Raw genomic sequence first — 13574 nt, 5'->3', positions numbered from 1 at the left:
CAAATCTAATCACTCTCGCTGTACTTTGATGTCATACACAGAACGGTCTGTGCAGTGCTGCTTCAGTCAAACACCTTTTGTGTTTTATTAGGAGACACACAACAGTTCTTCTGTGGCTTTATATAGGTAATATTTTCACTTACACAATTTAGCAAAATCAGACAATATTGTGTCTAATATAAACCACAATATTAACTTCTTATTATTGAATTGTTGTAAATAAATATCACATTTGGAACTGGTCAGTGCTCAAAAAATGCTGGGAAATCATTTCATGTAGCCCCAAGAGTGATTACTGATAAACTGTCTGAAAAAAAGACCGTTTTTAGAGAAGAAAAAAATCACCCACTGACTTTCAGAGCTGCTAACGACTTTCTACTTCGAGGATCTTGATAGAAATGTAGTGGAGTGAAAAGTACAATATTTGTCTTTCAAATGTTGTAAAGTTAAAGTCATAAGTTTTCAGAAAAAATAATACTCAAGTAAAGTACAGATACTCAAAAAGTGTACTTAAGTACAATACTCAAGTAAATGTACTTAGTTACTGTCCGCCTCTGCCAATAACACGCATACACAAACACTTGAATAATCAGCCACATTATAACATAAAAGGACACCGATTAGATGAAAAACAAAATACTGGCTGAAAGCTTCACCCAATGGCTGTCACTGAGTAGCACTAAGCAATGCTGCCGGACAAAGAGAATCAGGCGGAAAACAAAAGGTACTAAGAGTAATTTGAAGTGAGTAAAAGCAGATAAAGAGAGACAGCGGGACAGAGAGAGATGAGTCATATGATAAATACGGCTGCTTCAGTCCTCATCTAGAACACAAATATCACATCAAACTCATTTGCCTGTGAAACACTCACACAAATTCAAGGCCACAGTGAGCCCATCGCTGAGGAGATCAGAATTCTGTCAACACAGAGAGAATGATACACCGCGTCTCAAGAAAGCACTAGCCGATTTGACCAACTTTTTACAAAATCACAGCCAACATATGCATGTGATGTTAAATATACAGCTATGAGGGACCAATCAGATTATTGAGGGCGGGGCTACCGAGCAAAACGTAACCCAAGAATGAAAATTTGGCTCCAGTCCATTAGTTAACATCTTGTGAAGTGAAAAGCCGTGTGTTTATAAGAAACAAATCCATAATTAAAATAAAAGTCCTCTATTCATAATAATGCTTTCTCCAGTGAAAATGTCGTCTTGTCTCAATCAGGAGAGAAATATGCACAGATCAAGCACTGTTTACAAGCAAAAACAGTCCAAAACAAAAATGTTGGTGGATTTTGTGAGAGGACAACATGGAATGTTTTTTTTCACTGGAGGAAGCGTTATCATGGACTTGAAGAGACAGTTTAAAGTGTTGATGGATTTTATATCTTACAAACATGCAGCTTTTCACTTCACAAGATGTTAACTGAGTTTGGACTCTCATTCTGATGGCACCCATTCACTGCAGGAGATCCACTGGTGAACAAGTGATGTAATGCTAAATTTCTCCAAATTTGCTGCAATGAAGAAACAAACATCTTGTATCTACTCAAGCTACAGGCTACTCATAATCTACAGTAACTTTCTCACCACTGGTAGTAACCTCAAAACACTCATACCTAATAACCTTTTAAATCAAGAGACAGAGAGTGAGAGCTATTCTCTTGCTGGAGGATATTGGGGGGTTGTGGGGTCACTCAGGGGCCAGGCGTGCTGTGCTTGAACTGGGTTGCTCTCTAAATTTAGTCTGCAGTTTTTCCACAAGACTCTGGCTGTCCACACCTGACACGCAGCAATAAAGCCGAGCTGTCACTGAAATATTGATTTTATAAATTGATATTTTAGCTACCATGCAAAGTCGTAAAAAAAGAACAAAGATGTGTGTGTGTGTGTGTGTGTGTGTGTGTGTGTACTCACAGCCCTCGTAGATATCAGTAGGAATGTGCACTGCTGTTGTGTTGTATGAAACAGGGCGTTTGAAAACTGGATCCTCTTTGAATTCTACTTTGACACGGTTCTGGTGCGTTTCCGTGTCATTAATGTCAAACTAGGAACATAAAAATAAGCATAAATCTCTCAAACAACAAAAAAGCAACTCGTTAATTTACATATCTTTGTTGTTTAGTTCATATGCAAGCATGTATTTTTAAAATGAAACCTTACCTTGTCCTTGGCATTGTAGTAGATAGTCTCATTCACCTGTTTGACAGAGTGACAGAACAAGAATTGTGTTTTTATTTATCTTTATCAAAAGTTTGAATATTCATATAGTTTGGTTTCAATATGTTTTTATTTATACATTTTTTAGTGGGGCATTCTATTAATGTTCTTTTTATTATTATTATTATTATTAGGCCTATTATAAACATTCCCAAAAGGTTGCAGGGTAGGTTTGTGCAACCATCTAATAAAAACATATACAGAGAACCTGTTTTATATTGGTCATTTTTTGGTTTTATATTTCATAATCACCCATTTCCAGCATTCTAATATATATATATTTATTTATTTATTTATTTTTAGGTTTTGACACAACATTTTTGTTTAGGATTTAAATGTCAAGGATTGTATAGGCGTTATATAGAGAGGATTTTATAGGCGTTATATAGTTGTAAGTGTTTCTATGTTAATTTGTGATATTTTGTATATTTTAGCATGTAGACATATATAGGATTCTCTGAAGTCAAATTTATTTTAGCAATAATTTTCTGCAGGCTGGATTTAAATATTATTTTAAAATTATTATTATTAGTAGTAGTAGTAGTAGTAGTAGTAGTAGCGTTTAGGAAATTATTATTATTTAAGAAATTAATTAAAGTATATGAGAATTTACTTGAATCAACATACCATTCCATCCTATATTTTATAAGTCATCAATCTGTTGCAATTTATTTAATTTTTAGTCAAAGTGGCCATCTCTAAGAGTATATTGAAATAGAATGTGACTTTTAGCTCTCTGTGTATTTTTACAGAGTTTTGTACCTAATCTTTGTGCATTCACAAAAGGAAGTTGTTAAATTTTGTACTGTTGTTTTAGGTGTGTGTGTGTGTTTGTGTGTCTTCTCTCAGGGTTGTTCTCCTCACAGTGTGAGGGCGCTGTCAGGACTAGCATTAGTGAGACGTTAACAAGCAAGCTCACTATCTGACATACAGTTGCCTTGGAGACATAGGAGTGGATCATCACCGGCTGCCGCCACCTGTCCTACTTACTTGCTAATCATGTGGCAGACACTCTTTACTGAGACATGCGCATACAGGTCAGCCCTGCATGGGATCAAACTCTTGAATTCGCAGATTGTGTCTTTACCACGATTCTACCTGCATCCCATCAATAATTAAAAAGAAAACCTCTCTGTCTGTCACCGGTAGCACATAACAAACGCTTGAAGAGAAGCATTCACAATACACACTATGAGCAGGAGTGTGACATCTTAACTATGAAAAATGCAATCATGGTAATACCTTTTTTTTAACCGTGTAAATTAGAACGGTCCAATAACAATTTTCATATTATGGTGGATATTAAAATTCAATGTTATTTTGTGGAACATTAAAAAGTAAAAAAAAATAGTTTTGAATGCTACATAGTATCCATATACTATCATAGCATTTATTAATATCTCAAATTAGCTTTTTACATTTTTATAATTTCAGCTTTCATTTGAGCAATTCTGTTATGTGCTTTTGTCATTTTGATTATTATTATTTTTTAGATATTTCTATGTTGCTTTAAATTATTTTTATTGCCGTTTTAGTTTTAGTAATTGTAGTACTTCAAACTTAATTCAGTTATTTGCCAAGCAACATTTGTAATTTTTTATTCAACATTTTTTAATTTAACCTTTTTAACTTTTTTTGTTGTTTTTTTAGTTTTTCATCTAATATTTAACTTATTTTAGCTTTATTTCACTTACTGAACATTAATTTAATAACAACAATGATCCCAACATTATAATGTACAGAATAAAAAAAATATATTCATTTAGATATTTGCTAAAAATTACATTTAACTTTAAGTGAACATTAGATGATGGCAAAGGTGATCTGTGGCAAATCACCTCTGGTTGTGATAATGTTAATCTCTCTATATCACTCTAATAATCAGATTAAGTTTGTTTGTTAAAAGCATTTTTAATAGTGAATCTCCAACCAGTCTGATTCAGAAATGAAATATTGCTGCAATACAAATTTTGATGACTCATTCGGACAATACTTGACTGACAAATCTATAACAGACAAGCAGACATCACATTAATTTCTCTGCAAATTAGAATTGATATTTCAGACCATGGGAACCTAAAATGCATCATTACAACATCGCAAGGTCTGAGACCAGGATGCCAACATTTTCTAACCCAACTGATTATCTCACCACCTAACTAAGGCAATGACATGTCTAAATGTGTCCAGTAACTATTCGTATCCAATGATGGACTGACTGAAAACATGCCCAGGTAAAACTTTCACAGCCTCATTTCTTCCACATGTTTCGGAGTGTTTACAAAATGTGAATGTGTGAAGCATTACATCAAGATCATCCTTCCACTGGTGCTCCTTCTGCAGGTTCTCTGCAGCCATCACCAGCGCCTACAACACAAGGAACGAGATGAAAGTGTTAAAGAAATGCATACATATATGCCCAAACATACACTACTTTTTTTAAAGAAATTAATTTTATTCATCAACGATGCATTAAATTGATCAAAAGTGACAGTAAAGACATTTATAATGTTATAAAATTCTATTTGAAATAAATGCTGTTCTTTTTTAGCTTTCTATTCATCAAAAAATCCTGGGGGGAAAAAAATAGAAAAAACAACTTTTTTCAACAATGATAATAATAACAAATGCTTCAGCAGCCAATCACATATTAGAATGATTTCTGAAGTATCATGTGACACTGAAGACTGGAGTAATGGCTGCTGAAAATTCAGCTTTGCATCAGAAATAAGTTACATTTGAAAATATATTCAAATAGAAAAAAGTTATTTAAAATATTAAACATATTTCTCAATATTACTGTCTGTATATGCCTTTTTGAGCATATAAAAACAATGAAAAATCTTGCTGACCCCAAACTTTTGGTATAGAGTATATTGTACCGTATATAAATCACCATTTAAAACCATCTTAAATTGATTTTCTCAAATTTAATAAAAGAGCCTCAGAACCAAACGTTAACATCCAGACACTTTATAACACCAAATAAATGCATTAACATGACAGAGTTCCAATATAATTGGCTAATTTATTTATCATTCAGTCAACGATTGGTTTTAATGAGGGAAAATGAAGCTCAGCTTTAAACCTCATATCAAACTGAGTGAGAAGACACATTTTTCTCAGACTGACCTGCATTCAGCCTTTACTCCAGATTCTCTGCCTATGAGAAAACCCCTCATGATGGCACACTAAATTTAGACAGCAGCTCAGGTCCGGTCCTGGTCTCCGCAACTGATTAGGTTAATAACAGTATAATGGCAGCATTTTTTAAATCTGCTCTGTATTAGAAACTCACTGTATGCCTAATTTCCCCTGGGAACTTTTACATCCCATTCTTGTAACTGGTCCCGGAGCCTTTTTCTTTATGTATCTTTATTTTATATATTTTTTTTTTATTATTTATTATTATTATTAAAATTTTTTTTTAGTTTTTTTTTTGTTTTTATTGGCCTTGAAATGAGATTGAAGATTAGGAGTTCATGAAGTCAAATTAATCTTGATAACCAGGGGACGAAAAAGCAAATTAAGAAATTCTGATTTGATGCTTGCTACCACAGATCACACTATGAGGTGGAGAAACTTTGATCAAATAAACGGTGGTTGGTTTCTCATTTTGTGGAGGTTTATAATAAAGGCTGAAGCTCCACTATTATATATTTAAATTTACACAACCCAACTCAAAATGTCAGCGTTTAAAGAAAACCTCAAGTTTTCCCTTTGCTAATTACAATTTGCTATTGTTGTGCCATTCATTTGACCTTCGTAAGATCTTTCTGACATGACTTGAAGGCAGCAATAAAACTCTTCCATTGAGGAGAAGAACATCAGCTTGATATCACCGCTGCCAGAATAAATAATATCAGAAGAGCATAAATGCCACTAAAGCTAATTAAAGCCAACATAAGCACATCTTCACAATCGTGAAACGGCTTTGAAGGCTTTTTATGCTGTAGGGACAAAACATATTGAAATTTCAGAGTTTTGTGATGTTAATCCACACAAAAGATCTACCGGAGTATCCCCATTATAATAAGACTAAAAATACAGATTTTTTTTTTTAATTACTCGATCCTTCAGGGGAAATGAACAAGTGTAACGCATGGCTAGATGATGAAAGCTCTCCTCCCACTTCAGACATCCCATAATAACCCATTGACCCCAGGGTTTACTCACTCTGATGAGCTGTTGCCATAACAACCCCAGTGGTGTGGTCTCAGTCGCATTAGGACTGGGCTGTGTGTTTGTCTTAGTGCCGGCCCCTACTGGCACACAATCCAGGGAGGACATCTCAATCTGCATGGCAATAGTCTTGATTTTCAGAGCACAGACCCTGCATCATTCAAACATGTCTCATCTCAGACTGACCAGTGTCATCACTAAAATTCACAGGGTCTGCAACAATGCTTCTGTGGATGGACCCCTCTTACCTGTGAGAAGGGTGATACTAAAGAGCTGTAAGGGCCCATCAGGAGGCTTCAGCAAACATATAAGGGGAATAAATTATTATAAATAGTTTTAAATTTAAATGACATTTTTACATTTAACATTTTTTATTAATTGATTGACTTATTAATTGACTGATTCATTCATTCATTCATTTAGCTCTGTTTCTTCCTTCAACTCTCTGGGCTATACAGTGTCTCTCTATTGGATTATTTGAATTTTTATTTTAGAATAAAACTAAACCTATCTAAACCTAAACTTAATATATTAGGTTATTTTTTTCTGTTAGATGTTTCTGATTCATTCTCTTTTTGTTCAAATTGATTGATTGATTGATTCATTAATTCCATTTAATTTTTTCTTCTCTCTTGGTTATCTATAGGGACAAGGTGTCTCTCTTTTGGACTATTTTAAGTATTAGTTTTAATAAAACCTAGTATGTTTGGATTTTTTTTCTTTTGGATTGTTTTGTAATGAACTAAACATTAATTTATTTATATTTAAAAGTATTTATATACATTTAATAAATATTTAAATCTAACTTCAATGAAAACATTTATTTTTTTTTTATTAAAAAAGTCAAATGTAACCTGACATCATATTTCTTATTTAAATTTCTCCCATTAACAATTATTTGTATTGAACAACATACAGTTAAACCTATGTGATTATGTTTCTGTCAATTAAAAAGCTTGAAACAAGGAACTTTCATCATCACAGCACACTGAAAACAGTAAGATGTCCCTCTGACATATATGTGCATATAATCCATCTCCCAGTCCCAATTTATCAGTCCAGTACATAATTAGACTGTCTTCTCACTGTTTTTGGAACCAAAAATGATGTCACTTGCCCCATTATTATTTACAGTAATTCTCCTAAGCACAGTGTAAGGTTAAAGGTCAGACCTGTATCAGCCACAATGAGGCTAATAACACAATAAGGCAAAATCCAAGATGACTGTCCTGCTAATGCATACAGAGAAGAACAAGAGATAAAATCTTTAACAGCACTTTTTCAGCACCGCACAAATGTCTCCGGTTACACATATAACCACGGTTTCATGCGTGACCTGAGACGTTCCCTTTCGAATGGGAACCCTACGCTGCGTCCCCTAGAGGGCGCTATGTTGAACAATATACCCACGCCACCATGCTGGGGATGAGTGCCTTATTGGCTGAACTCAAAGACTCAGCGGAGTCCTTACCCCTGCACCAGCAACGCGACCATAGACCAGAGCTTCTCAAAAATGGAGGCCTCAACAGGAGATAGGTAGCCTAACTACATTCTTATTGAGGCCAGCATCCAAGAAGGCTCACAGAGAGCCTAACATTCAGAGCCAACTGGCCCGCGAAGCTGTGCAGAGTGGAGGCCTAAATACAACACCTCTCAAATGAGAGGTGGCCTAGCAACACTCCATACTACCTAGCCAATACCTAGCCGAGCTCTAGGAGCGGAGGCCTCAGCATGACGACACTCTAAAACGAGAGGAGGCCTAACTATGCCCCATGCTCAGGACATCTTGTAAGGAGGCTCACAGAGAGCCTACAACTCACAGATGATGTCCTAGCGGAGCTCTGGCGAGCGGAGGCCTCAATGAAATAACTCTCTGTAGTGAGAGGAGACGCTCGCAGTAGAAGGCCGAACTCTAGGTGTGGAGGCCTCTGCATGACGACTCTCGAAAATGAGAGATGTCCACCAGGTTTACCCAAGAAGCCAAATCTGTAGTACGACGCAGCTCTTCCACTGTCTCCGGGGGGAGTCCTTGGCCCTGGTGCAGGTCCTTCAGCAGGTCAGCCTAGCAGGCTTGCAGCACAGCCATCATGTGCAAAGCCGCTCCAGCCTGACCCGATGCCGCATATGCTCTGCAATTCAGCCGTGATGTAACAAAGTGGCGTGGTCAGCTGAGACGGCTTCTGCAATGTGGATGCCTCACCAACTGAGAGACAGCTAGCCAGCGTCTCTTCAATCGGAGGTATCGACACATAACCATACTCCTGCATCCGCACCACATCAGCATAGTTTGCCTGTGAATAATGAATGTGAGCTGAATATGGCTTTCCCCAAGATCTCCGCACCTCAGTGTGAACATCTGGGAGAAAGGGAAGACTCGTACAAGCTGTACAAGCCTGTTATGTCCCTACAAAAAGCGTCCATCGAGGCAACCCCGAGAGGGCTCGCGCTTCTTGTGCTTCTCGTGCTTCTCGTGCTTCCACGGCAGATCTAATCTTTCCACTGTTCCAGAGCTCAGGAACATGGTCGATCTCAGCTCACTCTCGCCTGCCGCCAACGAATGAGAAATATTCATACCTTTCTCAAAGTTGTTGGCAAGCTCCACCTGCGAACCCCACAATTGCAGTCTCCTACTCGCCTCAGCTGCAGTGGGTCCTGAACTGCGAGGTACAGATGGCTGTCCCGATTCCCTCGAGAAAAAGGACAAACGAGAGCAAATCTTTCTCATAGAAAATCACTTGCAATGCACGCAAACAGCCCCCTCAAGGACTGAGCGTGCATGCTCCTCACCCAGGCACATAACGCACATAATATGTGTCATCAGGTGTCAATAAACGCTGACACATATGAACACAGTGCTAGTGCTTGCCATAGTTTTCCTATTTAGACACACATACTGCAACAAACGGTCTCCTGAAGACAAGAAACAAGGATGATGTATTTTACAAGTGCCTTTTTATACTCTCGGCCACACCAGTTGTGACGTCATAGGCTGCCGCCTACCAATGTCAAGTTCATTGTCGTGTTTAGGCTCATGATTCAGACACTGGTCATGCCGGAGGCATTCTCCATAGTGCCATCTAGGGTACGCAGTATAGAGTTCCCATTCGAAGGGGAACTCACATTATGCATCAGTAGCTAATTAGTCAGTCTTGTTCAGCAGCTCTCAGGTACAAACACCTGATGTGCAGAACATCACTGTACATGCTGAGAACACAAACATCAGCTGCTCCTGTCTATAAACTCTTTAATTCCCAGAATACTTAGCGAAAAACAAAAAGAAATCAAAGAAAACCTAAAGGACTAATGCACACACACATATATTCACACACATGAACAAAACTGGGGTTATATGTGCCCCCTGGCTAGCATAATTATATGACTAATTATAGCGATAATTAAATAATATATATGTAGATTCTCCTTTGATGAGGGCATTTTAACATTAAAGAAGTAAAACTCCATTCAGAACATCCAGTTCACCCATTTTCTGTGGATTAAAAGAAAACTACCAGGCTTATGTGTCTCTAACAGCCTGACATTCACCATTAAATAAGCCACATTTTGTTGGGCATTGACAAGCTCTTCAAAAGTCTGCCAATTACCCTTTGATTCCTGCTTCAGTGTTGAGGGGTGATGGAAAAAAGGCGTGAAATGCTGCAGGGTGGATTTGTCATGTCTCCCTGCTTTTGTGAATACGTGTCATTTAGCTCAGTTAGTTTACCAGGATTGACTGACTTCTCTATTTTGTCTCAGTTTTGTTTATTAATTTCTTGTTTCAACAGCTGCTAATTATAATGTATACAGTATTCACTGTAAAATTTGCATTGTAATATAAAATAAAAAATTAAGTGCTAAAAGGTACATTACCATTCAAAAGTTTGGGATCAGAACTACAGTGCAATCATGGTTTCCACTAAATTATTTAATCATTGATAATAACAAGAAATGTTTTGAATCACCAAATCAGCATATCAGAATGATTTCTAAAGGATCATGTGACACTGAAAACTGGAGTAATGACTGCTGAAAAATCAACTTTGCCATCACAGGAATAAATTATATTTTAAAATATATTAAAATAGAAAACAGTTCTTGTAAATTGTAATAATATTTAATAAAACATTATTAATGTTTGTTTGTTTGTTTTTTAAATGTATTTTGTATTTTTAAAAACATTTTAAAAATCTTACTGGCCCGTCTTAAACAAGGAAAGGACAAAAAAAAAAAAAAGATCAGTTCTTGGTGGTACAGTCAGTATTAAATGGTAATGCCATGGTGCTTTAATATAGAAGACACTGTGGCTAGCTGTTACACTTTTTCACCAGTGATTATTTCACAGGGTAGGCTCCTTCTTTTTTTTTTTTTTTTTTGCTCCTTTTCTGGTTTAAAATGGTGTTGAACAGTAAAACATATGTGAAACATAAAACAATGAAATAGCAAAAAACAAACCTGAAAAACACCCTTGTCCTGTATACTATGGTGTTTTTACCAGACTCCAAGGCATTTCAAAATACCATGGTAGTACCATAGTAAGTGCCCAAAAGTTTGTGTTGTATATTTATAAACATGTCACAACTCAGCGCCACAATGAACAAGTGAAGGTAAAATATGATTATAAATGGTCAAGAAATTATAATAAACAGTGACAGCATCTAAACTAAACATATTTGCTTTTCCTTAAATAAATATGTAAATTGTATCCTACCATTTTAATGCATTTTCCTTGCTTGGACCTGTAACAAGTAACATGACTGCCAGCCAAATCAAAATAAAATGAATAGGGTCCATGTATTCATTTATTAAATAAAAATCTGAAGCTCAAGTCTTTCTTACAGTTGCTGGAAAGTGTCCATATTGTGAGCAGCACTCTTAACCCTTCGAATGTGACTCAACAAAATGGAACAAATGAACCTCTGAACTTCTCTCAAGATTCACTTGTAGACATCAAAACTGTGGCTTTCAAACACAAGCACATGAAAATACGTTTGTGGTAATCGAGGCGTTTTCACACCTCTCAGCACAGTGTAAACACAGATTATGAATAAGAAACTATGATCCTATAACATCGTGTTCAGCCTGGCAAAGACTGGTGGAAGCTGGAGCCATGTTGGCTTGTGGCAGAGTAAACTGTACTGACTTGCCAGAGTGCAACAGGAGCCATTTTGGTTCAAGCTGGGTAGAATGTGATGCTTATTGGTGATCCATCACCTGTCACTGTTCCAAGCACAATGTGAGGAAAATGGTGTCCAGCACTACACTTCAACATACTGAAGACCAGCCTGAGGCCAAGGGAGCTGACCCACCCCACCACAACATGCTTTAAAACAGATGGCTCGGTGTATATGTGTGCGGATCAAGTTTTTTGTTTTACCAAACGTCCCCACTGGGATAGTAAAACCTGAAAATACCTACGAATATCTACATTGTTAGAACACTGAAAAAAACAACAACACACACACACACACACACACACAAAAGCAAAGCAAAAATAAATAAACAAATAAGTAAATAAATAAATACTATTATAAAATTATAAAAAATTACATTTAATTATAAAATGTTATATCAAATTATTAAATTATCAAATTATAAAATAAAATAAAACAGAGATCAAATACCCCAACTAAGGTAGTAAAACCTGAAAAAACTACATTGTTAGAACAGTGTTTATTCAGAAAAAAACACACAAAGCAAAAAAAGTAAAAAAAAAAAAATCAAATGAAATGAAATAAAATTGACCAAATGTCCACCACACTAGGGAAGTAAAACCTGAAAATACCTACATTGTTAGAACAACGCTTTGTTAAAACTAAACAAAATTCAATTAAAAAAAAAACAATTAAAAATCATAATAAATGAACATAAAATAAAAATAATGTATTTAATAACCTCATGAAAATATAAAAATACAGACAGGTTTGTGAGGGTATTGTGAGGGAACTTTGCTCCAATTCGCCAAATCTGAAATTAAAAGTCTGAGATTTCAACCGGAATTCTAGCATTTCTTCCAACACCAAATTATCTTAAATCTTAATCTCATTTGTGTACTGTACAGCATATCTATCCAAACGACAACACTTGGACATCCATCAGCCTCTCTCCTCTCAATCTCACTGAAAACATCAGTGAATCAACTGTAAGATTATCCATGCTTGTAACATCCCATTAAATTTCCCAGTACAGGGTGTTTAAACAGAAGTGAAAATATCTTCCGGTACAGTCCCACTGTGGGTGGACAGCACTGTAATTATGCAGCTCGGCATTGCTTGAGATGAGACTTTAACTACTGCCAGCTCTCACACTAGTGCTTCATTACGTCTCATATTTGGTTGGTGGAGTTTGCAGGAAGTTAGCGTGAGCCTTCTATCATTTGTTTCTTACAACATTTGTTGTTTGGAGACAGGCGGTACGGCTAAGTTTAGCAGTGCCTATATGGAGCCAAGGTACTGTAGCAACCAAGCATAATGGCAACCGGCAGCCAGTAGGATCTGTTTAAGCAAACCGGTGATGATGTTTCTGGTAGTATGATTGTAATGTGTATTGTTTTGCCAGTGACCACTATGCTTTATAGCTCAGGGTAGTTCCAACACAAAGCCTGTTGAGAACATCAAGACAAACAAGGTCTCTTTCCTATTTTCTGAGTTCACTTATTTGACATGGTACCTGTGACAGCTGTTTGTCCTCTAAGAAGCACTGGACGCTTATGGGTATCGTAATCTGACGTCATACCCTTCCTCTGTCCTTCAAGTCCTCACTCTACCACCCATCACAATGAGTGACTAATTCAGTACATTTCCCAAGGTGCAGTTCTCCTTCCTACAATCTAATCAGTCAGTCTAGACTTTCACAGAAATTGAGTGACTACAGACTACAAACAGTGTTGGAATGGAAAAATAGATTACATTAGATGCTTTGTGATTTGCAAATAAAAAAATGTATTTAATGAGAGGAGGAATATGTTTTTTTAATATAATTTATAACTACCAGAATATATAGTGTAAAAGTATACAAGATAAAGAAAAATAAATAAATAATAATAATAATAATTTCAATTATATATTAACATTTATTAACATTATCATTATTTTTTTTCTTTATCTTGTATATAGTTTTACCTAATACATAATAAATGAAGAAAAATAATTAAAATAAAAATATTTTCGTAAC

General features: G+C 36.1%; 1 protein-coding gene across 1 annotated transcript in view; it reads right to left on the bottom strand.

Annotated features, from left to right (window-relative positions):
- Positions 1-13574, bottom strand: part of cacna2d1a (calcium channel, voltage-dependent, alpha 2/delta subunit 1a) — a 78403-nt gene that overhangs the window by 32580 nt on the left and 32249 nt on the right. Inside the window, exons 4-6 of the mRNA XM_016500232.1 lie at positions 4533-4592; positions 2169-2204; positions 1923-2052 (exon numbers count right to left, since the gene is read on the bottom strand). Of these exons, the coding sequence (XP_016355718.1) occupies positions 1923-2052; positions 2169-2204; positions 4533-4592 (226 nt within the window). The remainder of the gene's footprint in view (positions 1-1922; positions 2053-2168; positions 2205-4532; positions 4593-13574) is intronic.

The sequence above is a fragment of the Sinocyclocheilus anshuiensis genome, unplaced genomic scaffold (genome assembly GCF_001515605.1).
Source record: "Sinocyclocheilus anshuiensis isolate Anshui unplaced genomic scaffold, SAMN03320099.WGS_v1.1 scaffold346, whole genome shotgun sequence".
Lineage (NCBI taxonomy): Eukaryota > Metazoa > Chordata > Actinopteri > Cypriniformes > Cyprinidae > Sinocyclocheilus > Sinocyclocheilus anshuiensis.
The sequence above is the reverse complement of the archived record's forward strand: the minus strand, read 5'-3'. Positions and strand labels throughout refer to the sequence as shown.